The 21,208-nt window shown below is 39.1% G+C and overlaps 3 protein-coding genes across 6 annotated transcripts; 2 read left to right on the plus strand and 1 right to left on the minus strand.

The window, feature by feature from the left end:
- Positions 1-1,123: 1,123 nt before the first annotated feature.
- ykt6 (YKT6 v-SNARE homolog (S. cerevisiae)) lies at positions 1,124-8,460 on the minus strand. Of its 4 annotated transcripts, none has more exons than XM_026343158.1 (11): positions 8,359-8,460; positions 7,769-7,890; positions 7,517-7,599; positions 6,517-6,617; positions 6,330-6,434; positions 6,025-6,090; positions 5,824-5,925; positions 3,375-5,724; positions 2,836-2,890; positions 1,919-1,990; positions 1,124-1,208 (listed from the first exon to the last, which is right to left on the minus strand). In XM_026343158.1, the coding sequence occupies exons 2-8, from the start codon at positions 7,870-7,872 to the stop codon at positions 5,689-5,691; spliced, it is 597 nt and encodes a 198-aa protein (XP_026198943.1). In that variant the 5' UTR covers positions 7,873-7,890; positions 8,359-8,460; the 3' UTR covers positions 1,124-1,208; positions 1,919-1,990; positions 2,836-2,890; positions 3,375-5,688. The 4 variants fall into 4 exon arrangements, with proteins under 4 accessions (XP_026198943.1, XP_026198941.1, XP_026198944.1 ...); XM_026343156.1 differs by having other exon boundaries at positions 7,769-7,935; XM_026343159.1 differs by having other exon boundaries at positions 8,263-8,460.
- A 4,395-nt stretch (positions 8,461-12,855) lies between these two features.
- On the plus strand, positions 12,856-17,130 carry gck (glucokinase (hexokinase 4)). Its single transcript, XM_026343116.1, has 10 exons — positions 12,856-13,013; positions 13,330-13,492; positions 13,644-13,798; positions 13,970-14,089; positions 14,268-14,363; positions 14,457-14,556; positions 14,682-14,865; positions 15,500-15,655; positions 16,017-16,250; positions 16,450-17,130. The coding sequence occupies exons 1-10, from the start codon at positions 12,933-12,935 to the stop codon at positions 16,595-16,597; spliced, it is 1,437 nt and encodes a 478-aa protein (XP_026198901.1). The 5' UTR covers positions 12,856-12,932; the 3' UTR covers positions 16,598-17,130.
- Positions 17,131-17,962: 832 nt separating this feature from the next.
- Positions 17,963-19,277, plus strand: LOC113150598 (myosin regulatory light chain 2, atrial isoform). Its single transcript, XM_026343170.1, has 6 exons — positions 17,963-18,070; positions 18,487-18,562; positions 18,663-18,767; positions 18,864-18,942; positions 19,036-19,084; positions 19,173-19,277. Exons 1-6 carry the CDS (start codon positions 18,035-18,037, stop codon positions 19,275-19,277), a joined length of 450 nt encoding a protein of 149 aa, XP_026198955.1. The 5' UTR covers positions 17,963-18,034.
- The last annotated feature ends 1,931 nt before the right edge of the window (positions 19,278-21,208 follow it).

The raw sequence follows: 21,208 nt of genomic DNA on the forward strand, positions 1-21,208 counted from the left end.
ATGCATAAAAGCTCCCAAAACTCAATTAGAACGAGCATTTAATGAAGAAAATGTAAAAAAAAAAAAAAAGACAGAAAAGTTAGAAATACTCCATGAGGATAAGGAGTTTTGACAGATTTTAACTTATTTACATCCACTAAACGTAAGTAACTACAGTGCACCCAGATAATACATAGTTTATTAGTAGTACCATCCCGAATAAAGTCAGTAACTCATGTTGCTTTCAGAAAAAGACACTAGGATGAATATAAAAACAAGGACTTAAAATCAATATCAACATGCCTGATATCTTTGAACACCCTGGCAGCTTTACAACTTTATGAACAGTAGATACATTCTGGATGTCAAATAGTTAGTGTTGCAATTATGTAGTAAAAAAATCCTATGTAAAATACTAACTATGTTCATTTGGTTCAGGTACAAAACATAATTACAAATACTTTGTATTCCACAATTCCTCTCTGTGAGACACATACGTAGAGCATATTGGTCAGTGAATTCTCTCAGTACTGCGGAGTTCATGGAAAAAAAAAACAAAACAAAACAGGGCAGCATGATCTGACCTGCCAAAAAACTATTTCGTATTTCACAAGTATTTCACATTATCATGCAGCCTTTGAGTCACCAGACGTCACCAGCATGCAGCAAAGCTGAAAGAAACGGATGATACATCCGCTTAAAGAAGTCATTTTTGTTGTGCTGTCGTCTTTGGATCCATTAACAGGATCCTCAGTGGCACACTGTCACTGTAAAGTCTGCTCAGTGCGGCTTTCAATACCACAGAAATCCCAAATGACCTGCTGAACAGCCTTCATGCAGAGTTCTTCTGTTGAATTCGCACCCTCACCCTGCTGTGTTTTCTGAAAGTGAAACACAAATAGCTGTGCTTACATGACAACTACAGTAACACTGTTTTAACATGAAGTGGAAAAAGTGCAGATCATGTGAGGCGACTTGTCTTTCTTTGATGAGCTGGGATCCAAAGTTCAGACATGTGACCCAAAAATGCAGGTGAACAAATACAAGTGAGCAAGATTGCTGTGCCAACAAAATCACATTGAAGCGGTGAAAATAAATAAATACAGTAAATAAAACATGTTTTTTGCTTGTGTCTGTCGTGTACCGTTGTGGGGGTGACACCATGCACTTCCAAAGGACGGCGTAGAGGGCAAGTATAAAGGCAATGAACACCGTTGCTGCAATTGCACCTGGAAGCACAAAAATCAACCCAGTAGGTTTATTTGCACAAGTTAAAACACAACTACACACGCATCTTCCCAAAGGAGCATGAGTGTGTGAGCGACAATTTGCTTGTCTGCTTTTTATCCTATTGCGCTGAATGAAACCAGTTTCTCCACATAAAACAGAAACTATGTTTTATGACCGTGTGTGCTCATTTTCATATTCGGGCTCCTCATTTTCCTATGCAACTCCACTGCTCTGATATACATTAAAATGATTTCACCACACTGTAAAAAGCAGTTGTGCCTTTTCAGTGCTTTGGGAATTACTCCCGTCCAATTCTAACAGTCAAAGAAATGTATGGTTTGTGTTATATGAACCTTACAAGAAACAAACTCCTTCAATTATAAATCAAAGACAGTCAACTGCCAGAAATGTTCCAGTGTGTCCATCTGCATGCAGTACACTGAAACTCTTCCGTACATATTGATAGGGGCACACGGTCTAGTCCATAGCCGCCCCATGAAAACAGACGCATGGAAACATGAGGGATCTGTGCTCAATAAAGTCACTAAAACCCAGCATATAGAAATGCACAGTCAGAAACGTGTTATTCTTTAAATCTGTCTTTAAATCTAAAGTGGCACTTTATTTGTGGGTCTCTGGCCTAAGTAGGTGGTTCAGCTTACAAATCAGGCGCTGTGGAATTTGTAAAGACCTCAGAAGCGGTGCTTACCAGGGATGATGCCACTGGTCTTGGTTACAGAGCCCTGTGTGCAGGAGGGACAAGTGACAGCTGCAGTTGAACCTTCAAAGAGAAGAGAGTACAAATACTTGAAACCAGCTACTATAAAGGACTGTAAGTGTAGTACGTCTGTAAACACATGGTGATTTAACGTGGCATTAAACACGTCTAAAGTGGAAGGATGTAGCATTTGAATGCCTCATTGTTTGCATGCAGCTGGGTGAGCAAAGTCATTTAAACATCTACATCAACAGCATCTTTATGCCAAAGCAGCTTTAGCAGGCTCATGATGCTGGGTGTTTGTGTTAGAGCTGGCGATTTAAATCTGTGGTCACATTTGTATATTAGAGTTCTGTAGAAGTACTGCTGAGCAATACTGATGCTTCTTTCACAGTAGGTAAGTAAGTAGGAGACTATCCTCTTACATTCCCAAACAGTACACAGCAGGAACCCGTCAGTTAAATCCCCTAAACTCCTCATTTAGGACGTTTTTAATAAGCATTCTGTGCATCTGTAGCACTACACACTAATATCTCCACTTACAATAAGTAGGTTTGTCTCAGAGCAATGTCTAGAAACTATATATTATGCTTATGTCTCGTGGATTTCACATATAGTAATAAGCATTTCTGCATATTCACCACGCCTTCTATTTTTTGCATTGTGCTGCTTGCAACAGAAAGTTTTATTGCCAGGCATCTAAAGCTGACACATAATACTAAAAGGAATTCGCCTGAAGTGGATTCCCCTGTTTGTCTTGTGCTGCAATCAGATCAAAAGGGTTGAGCCCCATTTCCTGAGGTACTGACATTATGTAAGGTATCAGTGGTTATACCAAACTACAAGCAAAAAGAAATCACAATATTCTACAGACTGGAACTCAGGAGCAGATTAAAAAAACCCCTCACCATTCGTCTGCAGACTTCTGCGTAAAAGCTGCCGAGTAGCATCTGTGTCATCCATCTGAAAACGCAGTAAAACAAAGTTTGAACAAAGAAAGTGGAGCATAGGGCACAAACAGGGGGAACAACTGGTTTAGTGCAGGTTAAACTGGGCGACCTGACACAACACATTTGTTTGAAAAGAAAGAAAGAAAAGCGCAGGGTCGATCAGCTGCAAGTCCAAGTCCTCACTGCAAAGGTGGAACAGGAAGTCCGTGAGTGTGGAAAATCGTACGATAAGAAAATGTCCAAGCAAGACAATATAAGTCAGCCACATATTTCCAAAACATGCTCGTTGAGTTAAGGCAGCCATTGTTCCTGTAGCTCAGGTGGTGACAGCTCGTCTGTACATTCAGGTAAAACCCTTAATGAACTGCAGGCTGTAAACAAATACTCTAGTAACGTGACTGTCGTAAAGTTACTATTTAGGAATATAACCCCAGGAGGGGAGTATTTTTATACATTCATTCTCTTAAAGATAGAAAAGACGCCGTTTAGCTTCCTACCTGGGAGCTGTTTCCGTAGCTGCGGACAGTGTTGCTGTTGTTTTTGCCCTCGGTCCACATGTTGGACGAGCTGCGCTCAGCGCGTCTTCTCACTTCAGCTGCGCGCTGAGACGCGTCTTTCCCGAGACGTTCAGGTGCCCCTTTTGGAACTCGTACTTTACAACAAGTGAAGGGTGCACAAGCTTCTCACCTGGCAGAACACCCAGCAGAGGACAATCACTCTGATTAAATATAGATATGACTTCCTGTTCCGTCCCACAACCATGGTACCTTTACAGTGTTTTACATGAAGTCTTGCAACACACCTCACTGCCGTCTTCAAACAGTAATTTCCACATGAATGCATTCCACAAGCTACCTTTCCTGTTTATCTAAGCAAGATTACATGTTGTGTGAACACCAAAACTCAATGATCCAAAGATAAAACAACATCACAGACACTAAATACAATTTTAGACTTTGTTTTGATTTAGCAGACCACATCAGGATCAAAATGTTTAATGCAGACCGTTTAACACACTGGTCAGTTGGACCTGACTTGCAAATAGCACAGCATGAATCCAAAGATCAGACAAATTTTCAAATTCAGTACATTAATCAGAAATTTTGAAAAGGCAAAATTAGTAAAATATCTCACAAACCACCCTGGGGATCACATGGGTATTAGTCCAAAGAATAGCGTACACCAAAAGATAAATTTACTCTCCTTTATGAGACATATTTCCATGTATTCTCTCTACTTGGAAGAGACAAGCACGCCAACAGTCTGCAGAGATATTGCACAAAAGTTTACACTGTAAAAGCAGAAAGAGCAAATGAGGAATACATACATACTTTCACACACAGGCACTCAACATCAATGGAGCCTGCAGATATACATCAGCAAATCACGCACATATGCAGACAGAGTAGAGAAACATCTAAAACACACAGCCAAAGGCATCTCTTCATTTTAAACTGATCAGTGGAACATGAAAGAAACGTCTACAGAGTCAGACCTAAATACAAAAAGTCAGCTGTGGAGTGTCTTAAAAGAAGAGCGGGATGTCGAATCACCCTGTTTATAATGATATCACTCAACAACTGTTCTTTCTCAAATGTTACACCTATTTTTCAGAAGCTTGCAGGCAAAAAGAGGTCAAACAGTGCAACAGCACCGGAGATTCCCCAGAATCACCTCAATCACAAGAAACTGATGAAATGTCCACGATCCCGGGTTTGAATTGTTCACACAATCCCTGGGATTTTGAACATTAACCGGCTTAAGTGCAATGTGTGTTGACTGCAGTAGAGTGTAAGAGAATAGCTTACAAGACTAAGTACAATATTCTTAAACACGACAGGGCTGGTTACGTTAGCCACACTGCAATAAGGCTGCATCTATGGAGAATTATCTTCCTACATTTTACATCTAGTCTCCTACTTCTCATCAGCTTTCAAATGCTTCTTCACTCAATAACACAATCACCCAAAGTGGGAATGTTTAAGATTTCATTTATCACTATGAGACAACAAAACGCAAAGACGTCCTGTAATTTAGTCCTGTATAGAAAAATGTTATGTTTAAAAAAGAAAAGAAAAAAGAAAATCACCATCTCAGATATTTTGATATCACATGTCCATGTAGCCACCTGCTGTCTTGGCTCACATTAGAGTTTTTACCTTGACCTCAACACTGAGGCTTATTGGAACAGTAAAGTAAATAAACGAAGCCACCTAGTGGACATAAAAGTCTATGTCTGCAAGAAAAAAACCCCAAAACAAACCAAAAAAAAAACAAAACAAAACAAAAAACGTTTGCATTTTGAAGAATTTAACCAAAGCGGTGACATGAGATAAAACTGTCAGATTGTCAGTGTTGCCTTAAAGCAGAAGCACAACCATGGTTAATACTTGTGTAAGAGCTGAGCTCAAACTATTAAGATCTGATTCAATCTGAATAACAGTAAATGGTTTGAAGACAACACATTACCGATACACTACGTCACACTAGTATGTATTCAGCTAGTACTGAAACACAGAACAGATGTTCACCTCTTTGAAAGGTTAAAAATAATTCAAATGTTAATTCTACCCCTGACCAAACCCAATCACTCCTTCAGCTCCCATCAGTCCAAATTCGTATAGGTCACACGTAGACTTGCCACCACCTTCCACCTTTTCTTGTTATCATCCCAGCATCCCATCTCGGATTAGGCAGTGTCCATCCTTTGTGTTGAGAGCTGGTGGCTGGTGCGTGATGAGTGCGTGATGGGAGTTGTAGGAAAAGCAGAAAGGCAGAGAGAGGTGTGTCCATGAGGACAAGGCAGCAGCATCACATGACTTCACAGCAGGAGTTCTGTTTCCGTGCCTGCAGAGTTAACGAGAACACAAATGCACACACAGTCAGGCATCAACTGGCCAACACCTTTACAGTCCAATGTTAATGTGGTGACTCATCGCTACTTACAGTCTTGTAGAAGGCTTTGGATTGATTTCCCAAGTGCTCTGACTTTGACACTAGATCATCCAGCTTCTCTCCTCTTTCCAAGAGACTTTCCATAGTATTGTGCTACAGAAACACAATATCTGTTTACTAATATGATCTGAAATAACAGTTAAATAATGTGCAATTACAGCTTTGAGACTCAGCTATATAGACCTAGTTTACCAAGATGATCTTTGTCTCATCCAGCTCTGCCTGCACCTTGGTCATTGCATCTGCTTCCCTGGGGTTCTGGGAAAAAAAACAAGTGGTCAGGTACTGGCCATCATGATCACTGCTGCAGATCAAAGGTTCTTTGATCAGCCACAGATTCTCTCATTTCATCTTCTCAGTCTTCAAATTTAATCCAGACCAATACCATCTAGTTAAGAAATATACAAAACCTGGCAACAAATCTGCTATTATTCTAAGTAAGAACAAGCTAACAGGAAAGTCATGAGCTAACAGGACTCGGCATGTTCAACACTGACCTGATATTTAGAAAGATGAATATCCAGGGCTTTGTAGTTTATAGTTTCAGGATTACCAGAAGGCCAGTCTATACTGTCCACTTGCCTAGAGAACTCCTCTAATACCTAAAAAACAGACAGTAATTTCAACACTGAAGTTGACAGTACTATCCAATAACTGTCTTTGTTAATATTTTTTTGCATCCACCTTGTCCAGCAATGTGAAACAGACTCTCTGTGGGTATTCAGTATCTGCTATAACGACAGCTCCCAAATTGTCATTTCTCACATACACGTGGCACAGGTACTCTGAAGGAAAGAGAAAACATGTATGTTATGACCAAAACAATGTGTAACTAAAAATAATGTTTCCTGGTCATATGGTGCGGGTGAACCCAGAACCTGTTGGCACACTTAAAGTAAAAGCAGAAGTAAAACTGATAGCAATGTTTTTTATACTCACAAAAACTGATGAACACTCAGTTAGGAATGCGCCTGTGCCATTTACAAACATCAACCTCATGCTATTTATGTTATTTTGATAATGCCGTTTTTTAAGGGCACAAAAGTGCTTGTGTGTCAGTGTAGCAGACCAGTGAGGGGAAAAATATATATGTTTTTTGGTTAAACAGAATAGAGTTAAATAACCGTGAGGATCATTGCAGTTCTTCCCTTTTCCTTTAGAAGGCATTCTAAAATATTTCTCCATCAGAGCTATATATGTAAGTGGACAAAACAGAGAGGGAATTGGTGCCTGTGTGTGTCTTTGTGAGACCGGCTAGCAATGAAAGAAGTCAACTATACTGCCACAATGAGGTCATCAGTGGATTTTACTTTTCAAGATGGCAAAGCCAGAATTCATCTGGCTAACATGGTGAAAGAGTGGTCCCAGTCCAGACCTTAATCTCACTGAGAATATCTGGGAGGTGCTGGAGAAGAATTAACACAGTGGTCCAATCTGATCATCAATACAAGATCTTTAAATAAATGTGGTGAAAGTCTATCAAAATGATATAGTGAATGTGTGCTGTAATCAAAGCAACAGCCAGTCCAAATATAACAACCCTTCAATAAATCACATGCATAGTTTGACAGAGCTGCATAACTAAACACTCAATTTGGGTATAATCTAGTAAAAATGTAAATAAAGTTTGAAATAATTATTGACTCTTTACTTTTTAACATGCCTGAACTAGGTCCTTTTTTACCTTGTTCTTTGACAGAGGCACGGCTTCCTTGTGTTGTTCGTTCAACAATCAAGGCACTGGTGAAGGTCATGAACTCCTGAACACTAAACAAGCCAAAACAATGACGTCACTCGAGGAAAACACAGAAACAAGTTATCTGCTTATCTCGGTTGTATGATAAGTGTCTAATATCAAAATTCCTGCAAAACAATGAACAAAGCCTATGGTAAATGTGTTTTATAGGACAGAAACGTAATAATCAAGCAGTCGCACCTGGAGCGCTGAAAGAAGCTGAAGGAGGACAGGTCGTAGGCCGCTTTGAGGAGGTTGGCTTTGGTGGGTCCTTTGAAAAGGATGCTCAGGCTGTAGAGCTTCATGCTGGTGCCGGATCAGTTCTGGAGAGTGAATGACAACGGATGCAGTCACACCGACCTGGTGATCTGATTTGGAAGATGACAGAGCAGAATCGCATGAGAGCATTTTCCCAGCTAACAGTACCGCAGCTAAAGAAACTTAGAAGGAATACAACTGACAAGTGCTAGCTTACACAGTAAAAGCTACCGCCTTGTTAGACCCTGTTGTTGTTAAGACCATTTGGTAAACCGACGGTTTAGAAGGCAGTATAAACTCACAACAAAAAATGGCTAATAATGTAAATGGGCTTTAATATTTTTAGCATTAACAACTTATATATTTCTAAACTCAAGTGAAGCATAGTGCTAGCTAACATATGCTATCTGGTCTTCGTGAGGCCTTCGCTAACTTACCAAAACCAATCAGCAACAAATTACTGTATCCCCGCCAAAACAACAGAATAAACTTTTCACCACATAAACTACAACTCAGTAGTATGTACAACTCACATCCAGCGACCTAATCACAGAGGAGTTAGCGCTAACTTATTAGTTTCAAGATGCAGTTTGGTATCCAATCACCACGTCACGGTCCTCAGACGGCCCAACGGAACATTGCGTCGGGTGGAAACAAACACCGCTGTCTTTAGTTCCGGCTTAATGCAATGAAATGGTGTCATATTAAAGTATTTATTTTATGGAAAGCTACTAATGTCAAAGGGAGAGTTTGCACTTCCATCGAAATAATTCTTGAAATTAATAATCAAAACTTATTTCCATGGTACGGATAAAAAAAAAAAAAAAACCAAACATGCTGGGTTGATGGTGAAAATGTGTATTTTTCTCTGAAAGTTAGACTTCTGTAACCTGTGTTTCTTTTAACGCTTAATTTATTAACATATTGTTTAAAAATTGCTGTTCCCAATGATTCACTGATACAAAATATAACCAAACATCAGTCATTCAATATCACAGGTTGAAACTAACCTGATGCCTAACAAAAATTATTCTATTTTTTCTTTAATTAGAATTATACCAGTTTATACATGCTCAAGGAAATTACATAAAAAATATGATATTATATGTGAATTTTACCATTGCTTATGCAATTCTGCAACATTTATGTTTGAGTAAAAAAAAAAAAGTTGTATAATAATTGTTGTTTTACCTAAAAATGTCAAACAGCTTGGTGGCCTCGAAAGCAAAAGTCTGTCAACTGTTTTGTTTACAAAAACATGCCACCCTCAATTGATATTTTCTCTGGAAATCTTGCTCCATTTAACAATTTCCTCCCAGCCACTTAACTCCGTGGTAAGTGTTTTCCATAGCAGAAATGTGTCTGTAATTCATTTCCAAGGCAACACACAGACATGGCTCTGGCTGGGGAAAGGTGCATCCGTTAACAGCTCAGCTGCACCATAGGAAGAAATTTTTATTGCTTTGAAATACTGAAGTAACAGTTTCAGGAAGAACTCCAGCTAGGAGTTGGAGCTGTGCTTGAATATTCTCTCTTCTTTCTTTCTTTATTTATCTAATTTAATGGCTCATCACACATTCAACGCGCCTATGTGGACATTAACTGGACGTGTTCACTGCAACAATGAAGAAAAACCTCTAGGTTTTCATGTGGTATTTTATGTTAGGAGCAACGGACATTGATCTGCAGATCTGCATCTTTAATTTTTCTTACTATCTTTAAGATGCATGCAATCATCTTTTAGAATCGGTGCAAAAAATGGAGATGGGATCCTTATTTTTTATTTTTTGAAATGAAAATTGTATTCACCTTTGCAAAAATGAAGAAAACCCTGTAGACTGTTTACACCTCTTTCTGAAACATGTCCTGCTTGGCCTGAAAAATACTGCTGATATGTAAAATTGAGACTTGCTGCTGAACATGATGCAGATCAAATATGCTGGGAATATGACAACTGCTCTCACTTTTATGGGAAATTTCCCATAAAATTATAACATTTTGTTTCAAGGCAGGCCAAGTGAAAACAACAGCTGACACTTGGGAATTTCCCCAACGTCTGGGAGTCCACTGCCGAGAACTGATGGTTGGCTGGACGCTTAGGATTTGATTCTAGTCTAGATACAATGGATAAGGTAAGGAACAATAGTAACCAAGTAAGCTAAGTGTAAACTGTAGCTGATTGTGCAAGTGAAAAGGTAAAAATATAAGCAAGCAAGTATACAAGTTATTGAGTTTGAATGTATCGTCAGAAAGTCAGTGTTGACCTCTAGAGGCCTGGTGCTGAGTGGCTACATAGCTGCACAATGGATCTCAATTTATAGTCAAAGGGCAATTGAAAAAAAGTGTTAACACCATAAATTGAAATAATAAATACATAAGCACACTTTCAACAATGAAAAAAGTATCTGTTCCCTCATTGTTTTAATTTTCTTGATGCACAGCATCAGGTAATTTATTGTAACCTTACATATGTCTACATTTCCTGCAATGAAATAACATGATGACAGCTGGCTGGAGGGAGATCCATCAGGCAGCTAGCATCTTGCTGCTTTAGAGCAGCATGTATTTGTAATTTTATATAGACACAGAATTTCCTGATTTAAGGCATTCATTTATAAAATGTGATCTGATTTTCACCAAAGTCACAAATGTCAACAAACACAATATCTCTTAGCTTATAAAACACAAAGCCATGATCGTTCATGTCTTTATTGACATTAAACATACGGAGTGATGAGGAAAATGTATTATTAGTAACAGTGTTGTATAGTGTGTATAGTGTAGAACACCAGGACATTTTTAGACATCAGATGCTGTATGTCAGGCTAGCATATGCTAAACTGGGAATAAGAAGAAATATTTTCCTGAATATAAAGCTTTATAGTAAAGATACAATATGTTGTCTAAGAATTTTTCCTCTCCCAGACTTAAATGTATTGTATCTTTACTGTAGAGTACACTGAACGGTATAAGCTATGCGCAGTATATGACTATGTTGCATACACATGTGAATCTATAATTCAGTGTCATTATTTTAATGTTTATTTAAAAAAGCTTGATCTAATGTGCTGACAATTGTCTCACAGTCAAAAAATAAATAATGAAAAAAATCTCTCCTGGCGCTGATAAGCACAGGAGTCCTTCACCTGCTGCTGCTATTGTTAGTTTTAGAGGTTACTGATCCCTCACTGTTGCTAATTTTAGACATGTTTCTAATTTTACAAATATATGTCTAACTCTAAGGCCGTTGAAGTTTCCTCGTTGTGCAACTCAGTGTCATTGCACATTGCTCTGTATAAAACAAACAAGTTCAGATGACAAGGTTCATGTTCAAATTTATGTAAACATATCTAGATATATTGAGGTCAAGTGAAGTAAATTCAGTTTTTGTGAAACTTTTCATACACACACTTATGTGTAGTTCAATTCATCCATAAACAAAGGGCAAGTTATAAACAATTATACAACAAAAAGTGAAATCCACATCAGCTGGAACCACAGATCATTTTTACTGTATGTGCTTTATTTAACAATGTGGATGAACAGTAGTAGTAACAGTAGTAACAGATGAGAGATGATGGAGACTGTACAGTAGTAACTGTTCATCTAGTAGTTTAATCCCAAGAGCAGGACCTAAGTATCTAAAACCTGCCTGGGATGGCCTGCATCTTATTCTGGGTGCTGGAAGATGATGACAACCAGGTAGCCTGAGGTGTGTGGGTGGACTATAGTCAGTAAGTCAAACCATTAAGTGTTTTATTGACCAGCAGTAGAATTTTGATTGTACTGTACGTCAGTAAGGAAATTCAATAACTGGAGGGACATGTTCATACTTGTGGGATCGAGTGAGGACTCATTCTTAATGAATAAAAAAAGATAGGGAATGGTCAGTGAATGGTTATTGACTTGAAAAAACTTGGATTTGAAATTGGATTAAAGAAATTAAACAATTGTACAACTAAACTGCTGATGGCACTGGCAAGGAGGATCACAGTTATCTCACTGGTAGAGCTAAAAACAGCTCGGCCTTCTGATTAGGTAAACTAATAGAGCTGATAAGCACAGGAGGCCTTCACCTGCAGCTACTATTGTTAGTTTTAGCGGTCACTGATCCCCTCACTGTTGCTAATTTTAAACATGTTTCTAATTTTACAAATAACTCTCAGGCCATTGAAGTTCCCTCATTGTGCAACGGTGACTTTGGATCAGAAGGTTCATGTTCAAATTCATTTGACTTGAGTTGTCATGTTAGTGGGCTGGAAATTTTCAGACAATTGGGTCAACTTTAGGTCACAGGTTACAGCTTGCATCATGAAAGCAATGAACAATTTTCCAAACTTATGTCAAGTCTTATTTTTGTTCTCATTTTAAAGGTTCTTAGGTTCTATATTTACTCTAGCAGACTATTTTTACTGATTATGACTTGTGTCATTTTAGTTTAAAACTAAAACCTCACTTCGGAGGTGTCCTGGCAAATTAATAACAGACAAAAAACACAAGGCAGCATACTGAAAATGTGTGTCACAAGATCAGAATATTTTGTAGTAGCTTTTGTTTAATGTTTTGTTTTCTCAATCCAGTAGATTTGTGTGTGTTGTGAGAACATATATAACTTGTCTTACATGGGTTAGTATCTCTCTTAGTTAATAATGTTCTTCTGTGGTTCATTTGAGGTTTTTTATTAAGAAAATAAAAAATACAACATATTCAGTGATTATGGAGCCAATAAAAACATTTTATAAACCCATCCAGATGCTCTTCCAGTGAATGATTTGCCTAAACTTTCCTCCCTGCAATTAAAGTGTTAATCAGCCTCTATAAAGCTTTAATCTTACTTTTTGCAGCATCTATTCATTTTTGTTGAACTTTGCACAGAGACTTTCCTTTCCTTTGTATGTCTATGAACCGAAATGGCCAGATGGGGTGAGGTTAGGAAGGGGTGGGCATTTATGTCTGCTGCGTCCAGCCCACTTCACCTAAGCATAAAAACAGCTGAGGTTCAGTGGTAGTCACACTTCACTGACTCTGCACACACACAGGGTGGACACACACTCAACCTAAACCTAGAAACACACACAGAGAAGCTCATTTAGTTAAACTTGTGAAGATGCCCTGTGTCATCTCTCATCTAGACCAGATGGTGAAGATGCCTTCTAACTACAGCTCTGTGCTTGATAGACTCCTCATGGTAAGATTAGCTTTTCTGTCTCCATCTATAAAGAATCTGTAGGGGTTTATTCTCTTTTACTTTCAGCATTGCTGTGAGTTTGTGTTTCTATTCCGTGTGACTTTTGCATGAATTTTTCAATGTTCGTTGAGAGAGAGACTTAGGAGCATCTCACCTGTGTGTGCTCACATTCCTTTCTTTGCTGTTACCTCGTCTTATTTCCTCACTGCGTCATCACACCATGGTTTACCAACATTTAGTTCCATGTAAAACAAAGAAAATATATTTTCTTTTGTGTGTGTAGCCCCTGACATTTTTTCCTCTCCTCTTGTTGCAGGTAGAGCAAATCCTGTCAGAGTTCAGGCTGAACAAGGAAGATCTAAAAGAAATCAAGAATCGGATGCAGTGTGAGATGAACAGAGGACTGCGTGTAGAGACGCATGAGGAGGCCAGTGTCAAAATGCTTCCAACTTATGTCTGCTCCACCCCCGAGGGATCAGGTAGATAACCATTTTTTAAACAGAGAATAAGATTTTTTAGATAAAGTCGGCTAGCATGGCTGAAGTATAATCAACTGCTTATCACTTGCATACCAAAGATCTGGCATGCGTTCAGGGGTGGTAAAACAGATGTATTGTTTTATTATGACAGAGGTGGGTGATTTCCTGGCACTGGATCTGGGTGGCACGAATTTCCGTGTGATGCTGGTGAAAGTGGGAGAAGACGAGGACTGTACCTGGAAGATTGAGACCAAGAACCAAATGTACTCGATTCCTGAGGATGCCATGACAGGCACTGCTGAAATGGTTAGCAACCATTTAGAGCAAATCCTTTTTTTTAGTATGAACAAGTGTGGCTGCACACTTTGCTGTTCTAAATTACTGGAGTGTAGATTCTTCTGTAATCACTGGCGTAACACTGATTTGAAATTATTGCACAGTTCCCCTCCATTTCATAGCCTCTCCTCTTCTCTGCAGCTGTTTGACTACATAGCTGAATGTATGTCAGATTTTTTGGACAAGCATCATATCAAGCACAAGAAGCTTCCTCTGGGTTTTACATTCTCCTTCCCTGTACGGCATGAGGACCTTGACAAGGTGAGCTGTTACTGAATGCTGTACATTTCATATAGTACTTTTAAACATTACATAAATTAATAATAATGAAATTACATGTCTCATCATGCATAAGACTGGTTTATTTAGCAGATTTATGAATGTTCTTTATGTATTATCCAATTTCTACATTTGAGGACTGTCTTTTTACTTTCCACAGGGAATCCTGCTTAACTGGACCAAAGGCTTTAAGGCTTCTGGGGCAGAAGGGAACAATGTCGTGGGTTTACTCAGAGATGCTATCAAGAGACGAGGGGTGAGTATCTGTCATCATTTCTAATAAGAAACTGCTGTAAAACACCTGTATATATGCAGATGACTGCAACTGGATTGTGATGTTGTTGTTTAGGACTTCGAGATGGATGTGGTTGCCATGGTGAATGACACAGTAGCCACTATGATTTCCTGCTATTACGAAGATCGAAGCTGTGAAGTTGGGATGATTGTTGGTAAGAAGTTCTAGACACTCGCATTAATATGTGAACTATTGAGATTCATAGTTATACTTCCACACATACACATGCAGACATATCTCAACACTGCACGTCTAAGGTGTCTGCGTTTTCTCCATCAGGTACGGGTTGCAATGCATGTTACATGGAGGAGATGAGGACTGTAGAGCTGGTAGAAGGAGAGGAGGGCCGGATGTGTGTGAACACAGAGTGGGGGGCATTTGGCGACAATGGGGAGCTGGAGGAGTTTAGACTGGAGTATGACAGAGTGGTGGACGAGTCCTCAATTAACCCCGGCCAGCAGCTGTGAGTAGAATATCACACACTGAGAAGCTTGTTGCTTATTTGATTGTGTCTATCAACTTACTTAACTGTATGCCCATGCACTCAGGTGCCAAGCGTAGAGTAATATGTCACTAATGGTGCTCTGAGTGAGAGATTCGTGTTGTTGGTTAAAACGTGCCACACGTTCACTGCTCACTCTTTGTTTTTCTGAATTAATCATCCTTCTGTGGAAGTACTCACCTGACTTTGACCTGAAGTCTCCATGTAGTTGATAAGCTACCAAATGTTTTTCCTGAGGATGTTTGTAAATGGCCAGACCCCTCATACGTCAGTGGTCAGTCTGTGAGTGGGGTTGTAAGATTAATGATCGCTCTCCTCTGCTTGCCATAATCTCTGTTAGCCTAATGGTTGTTTGCACTGGCAACCCTTTCACAAAGACAACGGCTGAGCCCAGCTTCATTCAGTCTTTCTAGCAATGACGTTGCCACCGTCATCCACTCTCCCAGCCCTTGTAGTTCAAGAAACTTGTTTGCTCATGTGTTTTATGATGCACATATCCTCCCTACATATACTGACGTCATGTTCCACCCTTTCTGTCAATATTTCCCTTTTTTTAAAAATAACCTGTCTCCTATTTTGTTGTTGCCTCCCGTAGATATGAGAAGCTGATCAGTGGGAAATACATGGGTGAGCTGGTCAGGCTTGTTCTGATAAAGCTGGTGAATGAAGACCTGCTGTTTAACGGAGAAGCCTCCGAGCTGCTGAAGACACGTGGAAGCTTTGAGACACGTTACGTCTCACAGGTGGAGAGGTGAGCATCCATAAATCTAAATCTGGCTGTACTTATCCACCATCTCAAGACAATTACATGTTTTTAACATATATATTAGCTAAAAAAGTAAATAATAAAAAAGTAAGGATAACACTTAAGACTGCCTTTGCATAAGAAACAAGGGGAACAAAGACATAACTATACATATTAAAGTAAAGCCACGTGTTTAGATTACACTGACATAACACAACAAAGACAAAATGTGTGGATGGAGACTATGTGGAAGTCACACTTTATTTATTTGTAAGATTTATTATTTGTGCAAAATTGTATGTAATGCAGAAAGCAAATATAAAATGTGGTATTTCTTATTTTCATTGTGCCTTTTTTCATTTTTCAGTGACTCTGGGGACAGAAAACAAATCTACAATATCCTGTCCTCGCTGGGTGTTCTACCTTCAGAGCTGGATTGCGACATTGTGCGTCTGGTCTGTGAGACTGTTTCCACCCGCTCTGCTCACGTGTGTGGTGCAGGACTCGCTGGTGTCATAAACCTGATGCAGGAGCGACGCAACCAGGATTGCTTGAAGATCACAGTTGGAGTTGACGGATCTGTCTACAAACTACACCCATTGTGAGTTATGCTTTATATTTCTACACCTTTGCTGGTATTCTAAGGTGCAAATCAAACAATCAAACAAAAAACAAATCAGTAATCAGTCCAGCACTTTTCAATTTTCTTATCCCTAGCAACACTTTTGTTACCTCCATGTAAACACGTTCAGATCCAGGGACTCAGTGAATGCTTCATGCAACTTGTTTCTCTATCTCAGTTTCCGTGACAGGTTCCACAAAATGGTTAGGGACCTGACGCCTCACTGCGAGATCACCTTCCTCCAGTCGGAGGAGGGGAGCGGTCGTGGAGCAGCTCTTATCTCAGCAGTGGCCTGCAAGATGGCAGCATGCATACGGACACAGTAAAAGACGCTGTGCACTGGGCCGTCTTCCTGCAGGACAGTGATGAAGCTTGTCCAAACATGAAACGTCATCCGCAGACGTGCAGCTCTGGCCTTTTTCAGGCTTTGACGGATGTGCAGCAGACTGGATGCTCACCAGTGGAAGATGTACAGACAAGGAAACAGCAAACAATTTGTATAATAGACTGTTTTTGGCGTTATCTCCATTGTTTCTGAACTTTAACAATTGTTTTACTGTTGCACCCACAATATTAAGTGGCATGTAAGCTCATTGATGATGGTGTATTATAATATCAGGACAAACAGGTGGACGAATTCTCTTTTTGTAAATGCTGCTGTAAACTATGACTGATATGAAATGTATAATTTGGTCGTGTAGTAGTTCCAGTGTGTGAGCAATTAAATATATATTTGATGTTGTATATTTAAATTTTATATTTACAAGTATATGTGTGTTAGCCAGTGGGTTGTTGTTTTTCATAAGTACATGATTAAATAAGCTTCTGATGTGAACATGCTTAACTGTAAATAAAAACTATTGAGCTTTAAAAGTGTTTGCTTTTTTATTGCCTAGTATTACTGAGGTTTACTGTGATTTCACAGCAGTTGTCATTTTGGAGGTTGTAATCTGTTGCTGCTCCACAATGTGACATTTCATAAAATGAAAACACAATGCTAATGTAACGACTCCCAAGAAATGTAATACACCATTAATGCTAAAGTAATATTTGCTTCATTAATGTTACATTAAGAAGTAGTTTAAATAGAAACCATTGCATTATTCATTTAGGTTAATTCATTACTTTTGTTATGTCCATGTACAAAACACAAAACAAAAACTGCATTGTACAAGAATTAACTACTTCTAACTAATTTCCATCTGCACTGTTACTGTCTTATTACCTGGACTCTTATTTATTGTACACATCAGACATAAGGTTAACTTAGGGAGTAACTTTATTAGTTGAAGAGACTGTCAAATGTCAGAGGTCACTTTTCCTTTTCTCTCCTCTCTCTCTCTGCTCTTCATATCTCTATTTTCCAGCTGAGAGGAATCCTGGCTGCTTCACTTCTTATCTGGTACCTTTAGTGGCACACACAGAGCAGCCGTGGCCATGTAAGGGACTTTGCTGCCTACCACAGGCTATTCTAGGAGGGTAGAAGATAAGATGGGTCATACATAAAACCCACCCCAGCATCACACCTCGGCTGGGACTCCACGTACAATCCTTCAGACATGGTAAGTCAGTCTCTATCATCTTTTGTGCTACAGCTAGTGAAGATTTAAAAGTAAAGTTTAAAAAGTTTTTGCTACTGTAAAAGTGATTGCTTAGGATACTTTGTTAACTTAATAAGTTTGTTCTGATCTTCTCAGGCAAGCAAAAAAGCCTCCAACAAGAGACAAAGGGGAGGACAAAAGTCGTGCTCCAATGTCTTCTCCATGTTTGAGCAGTCCCAGATACAGGAGTTCAAGGAGGTATAGTCAGTATGGTATCTTGTCCTGCTTTTACAGCTGCCTTTAAAACGTTTCCTGAAAGAGATTTGCGTGGGAATTTTTTAAGACTTGAATTGATCAGTCATTGAATGATTGCATTAGCTTTTTACAGTGTATCACCTTGAAAGAACATAATGAAAGATATTTGCAACAATTTCTTATTGAAAATATAAATGAGTGAATGATAACTTCCCTTCGAGGGGCACAAATTCTTCTAAAGTCACAAACACTGACTGTAGTCAGCAACAAAGAACAGCATTAAATGCTTTTCCCCTCTATTATTAAACCAGGAGGAAAGGATTTCTGTGATGCCTGCCAAGCCTCCATTATATATACATTTCAATAATTCTCACCATAATTTCTGTGATGTTTATTTGCATGTGGGATTTATTCCATAGGCGTTTGGCTGCATTGACCAAGACAGAGATGGTGTTATCAAAAAACAAGACTTAAAGGAGACCTATGGACAGCTGGGTAATTTATTAACCCCCCCAAAATGTTTAGGCTGTACTGATGTGTAGCTTTTGACGTATATATATATGTTTAAACTAAATTGTATATATGTGTGTACCAGGGAAGCTTAATGTCAAAGATGAGGAGCTGGATGAGATGTTGAACGAGGGGAAGGGTCCCATCAACTTCACTGTGTTCCTGACTCTTTTTGGGGAGAAACTTAATGGTGAGACCTTTTCACAGACGGCCAAACAAAATTTTGAGTGTTTAATGACAAACTATCAGGTGAGGTGACGCAGGAAAATATTTGGATTTCCTGCAGGTACCGATCCCGAAGACACCATACTTGCTGCCTTCAAACTATTTGACCCCAATGGGACAGGTTTTGTCAACAAGGATGAGTAAGATTACCTTAATTTAGCTTTCATCTTATTAATATTTTCCATGTTTGGTGTAATGCATCTTATGAATCACTTTTTGGCATCTTAATCCAGATTTAGACGGTTATTGATGAACCAGGCTGACAAATTCACAGCAGAGGAGGTTTGTGTTTTTACTTTTATAGTGACTCATAGAGGCTATTTCTTACAATAATCCTTACAACGGACTGTTTTATTTCCTAAACCTTTAGGTGGATCAGGCCTTTGCTCTCGCTCCTATTGACCCAACCGGAAACATTGACTACAAGTCACTCTGCTACATCATCACACACGGAGATGAGAAGGAAGAATCCTAACAAGTCACGGCATCTAAACATGCAGATGATGCTGGCTGGTTATCGTTCAAAAATATTAGCTACAGATGAAATGTTGATTCATTCAAACTGAGATGTTCAGCAGTGATAAAGTGTTCTGTTCTCATTTGTTTGCATGTCGTTCAAAATAAAGTGTTTGGCTCCACAAAAAGATTCTTATTTTTAACACTGCACTTGAATAAAACTCACAACCCATTGCTATAAATAATCATATTCACAAATAATAGAACATTACAATAAAAGTAAAAACAAATTACATAAAGACAGGACAGCGTTACAGGGTTTAATGCCCCCTAGAGCTATGGTGATACCTTTTTTGGGATCCAGTATATAAAGTGAAAAAAAAAAGTTGTTAAAGGTTTTACATGTGGTTTTCCACTGCTTGTGACGGTGTACAGGACCAAAGATCTCAGTGGATCAATCCCACTCGCAGGATCCTCAGTAGCTGTTCCATTCTTTTGGTACACTGTTGCTATGGATACAACAACAAACACCTCCATAAACTCCACAGCCACATTTTCCTGCTGCACACAGCAAACAGCCATTCAAACAACAAGAGGACAGGTTTTTGTGTGTGAAATCGTGCAAGGCAAGCTTTTATTTTTATTTTTTTTTAAATCTGTGGTCCCACCGGCAAAGATGCCTACTGCATCTGGAGCAGCAGCTGTAGGTGTACATACAAGCACATGGACAGCAGGTGGACTTAAGAGGAATGGTAAACACAGCGTCTGTGACTCCTATCTTCAACGGTGGGTAAATCGCTGCATGTGTGACGTTAGTTACTGAAATAGCTGTCACTAGCTCTTGAAGGATTATTGATCCACATTTGACACAATGAAAAACAAAATATATCACTAAGGATACCAATAGTTTGAGAACATTTGCATTTATGTTTATGCAGAAAATAACTCAAATCAAGTAACTAATGGAATAGTTACTGGTCATCTAGTGCACCAGCTGATGCCAATGCTAATGTTCTCCTGGACACATGACGTCTAATCAAATACGACTACAAATCAGTGATGACAACAACATGACTAAGCTAAGCTACATTTAAAATCACAGGCCTAAAGGAAGAAAGGTCTCGCTGTGTGGGCTATTCTGAATTTGGAAACCATTGGGTTCATGGAGCTAAAACCCTAAAAGATTTGTTACAGAGCAGCTTTATTGACTTTTATTGCTTAGAGATAAAAGCAGCTTCATTTAAACTCTGCCTGACTGAATCAACAGCAACCTGTTTGCCATCTGAACTGCACAGAACATGACGAGCTGATCCGGTTCATAAATATTTCCCCCTAGGATTCGTTTCTCCTGAGAAACAGAGACACATTTTAAATAGAGCCGTGACATACAGTGCACATATCACTGTAAATGATTCTGAGGTTGATTTTTGCAGATACACGCAACTCAGAGAGACAAACAAAAAGAGAGAGACAAACACAACTGGCTTGTTGCAGGTACGTTGGTATTGTCGTGTTGTGGAGTCATTAATTATTGGTTAGAGGCTTAGTAGCTGTCAAACACAACGTGGCATTGTGAATGTGATTAAGTGCTTGTTTTTACACAGGAGAAGCAAGACGACACAGATCCAAGAAATGATGAGAGTGATGGTGAGGACACTGTCAGTCTGATGCAAAAGAAAAATCAGGAGCGAGCGAACCTCAAATAAATTCTTGTGTGATTTGTTTGAAGGGACCAAAGAGGAGAACCCATGGCAAAAAGACAGAAGAGAGGATCAAGCTTCAGGGAAAACATCCAGTGAGGAGAGATCCAAAAAGTCCAGGCTGTGTGTTATCCTCTAAGACAGTCACATCTCATGTGGACACTTCATAACCTGCCCTTTCACACACAACACTGTCACATATTATTTAAGTGCCAAACCATTTTGTCTCCTGTGTCCTTACTTTACTTTT

Source organism: Anabas testudineus, chromosome 9 (assembly GCF_900324465.2).
Source record: "Anabas testudineus chromosome 9, fAnaTes1.2, whole genome shotgun sequence".
Classification (NCBI taxonomy): domain Eukaryota; kingdom Metazoa; phylum Chordata; class Actinopteri; order Anabantiformes; family Anabantidae; genus Anabas; species Anabas testudineus.

What these genes read in the sequence shown, in the direction of transcription:
- ykt6 (XM_026343158.1), bottom strand. Translation starts at nt 7,872, where the DNA reads ATGAAGCTCTACAGCCTGAGCATCCTTTTCAAAGGACCCACCAAAGCC. An exon ending in AGCTTCTTTCAGCGCTCCAG is followed by an intron (nt 7,600 to 7,768) that starts GTGCGACTGCTT and finishes TGGCTTGTTTAG; the next exon opens with TGTTCAGGAGTTCATGACCT. An exon ending in TGCCTCTGTCAAAGAACAAG is followed by an intron (nt 6,618 to 7,516) that starts GTAAAAAAGGAC and finishes TCTTTCCTTCAG; the next exon opens with AGTACCTGTGCCACGTGTAT.
- gck (XM_026343116.1), top strand. Translation starts at nt 12,933, where the DNA reads ATGCCCTGTGTCATCTCTCATCTAGACCAGATGGTGAAGATGCCTTCT. An exon ending in TGCTTGATAGACTCCTCATG is followed by an intron (nt 13,014 to 13,329) that starts GTAAGATTAGCT and finishes CTCTTGTTGCAG; the next exon opens with GTAGAGCAAATCCTGTCAGA. An exon ending in ATTAACCCCGGCCAGCAGCT is followed by an intron (nt 14,866 to 15,499) that starts GTGAGTAGAATA and finishes TGCCTCCCGTAG; the next exon opens with ATATGAGAAGCTGATCAGTG.
- LOC113150598 (XM_026343170.1), top strand. Translation starts at nt 18,035, where the DNA reads ATGTTTGAGCAGTCCCAGATACAGGAGTTCAAGGAG. An exon ending in AGATACAGGAGTTCAAGGAG is followed by an intron (nt 18,071 to 18,486) that starts GTATAGTCAGTA and finishes TTTATTCCATAG; the next exon opens with GCGTTTGGCTGCATTGACCA. An exon ending in GGTTTTGTCAACAAGGATGA is followed by an intron (nt 18,943 to 19,035) that starts GTAAGATTACCT and finishes ATCTTAATCCAG; the next exon opens with ATTTAGACGGTTATTGATGA.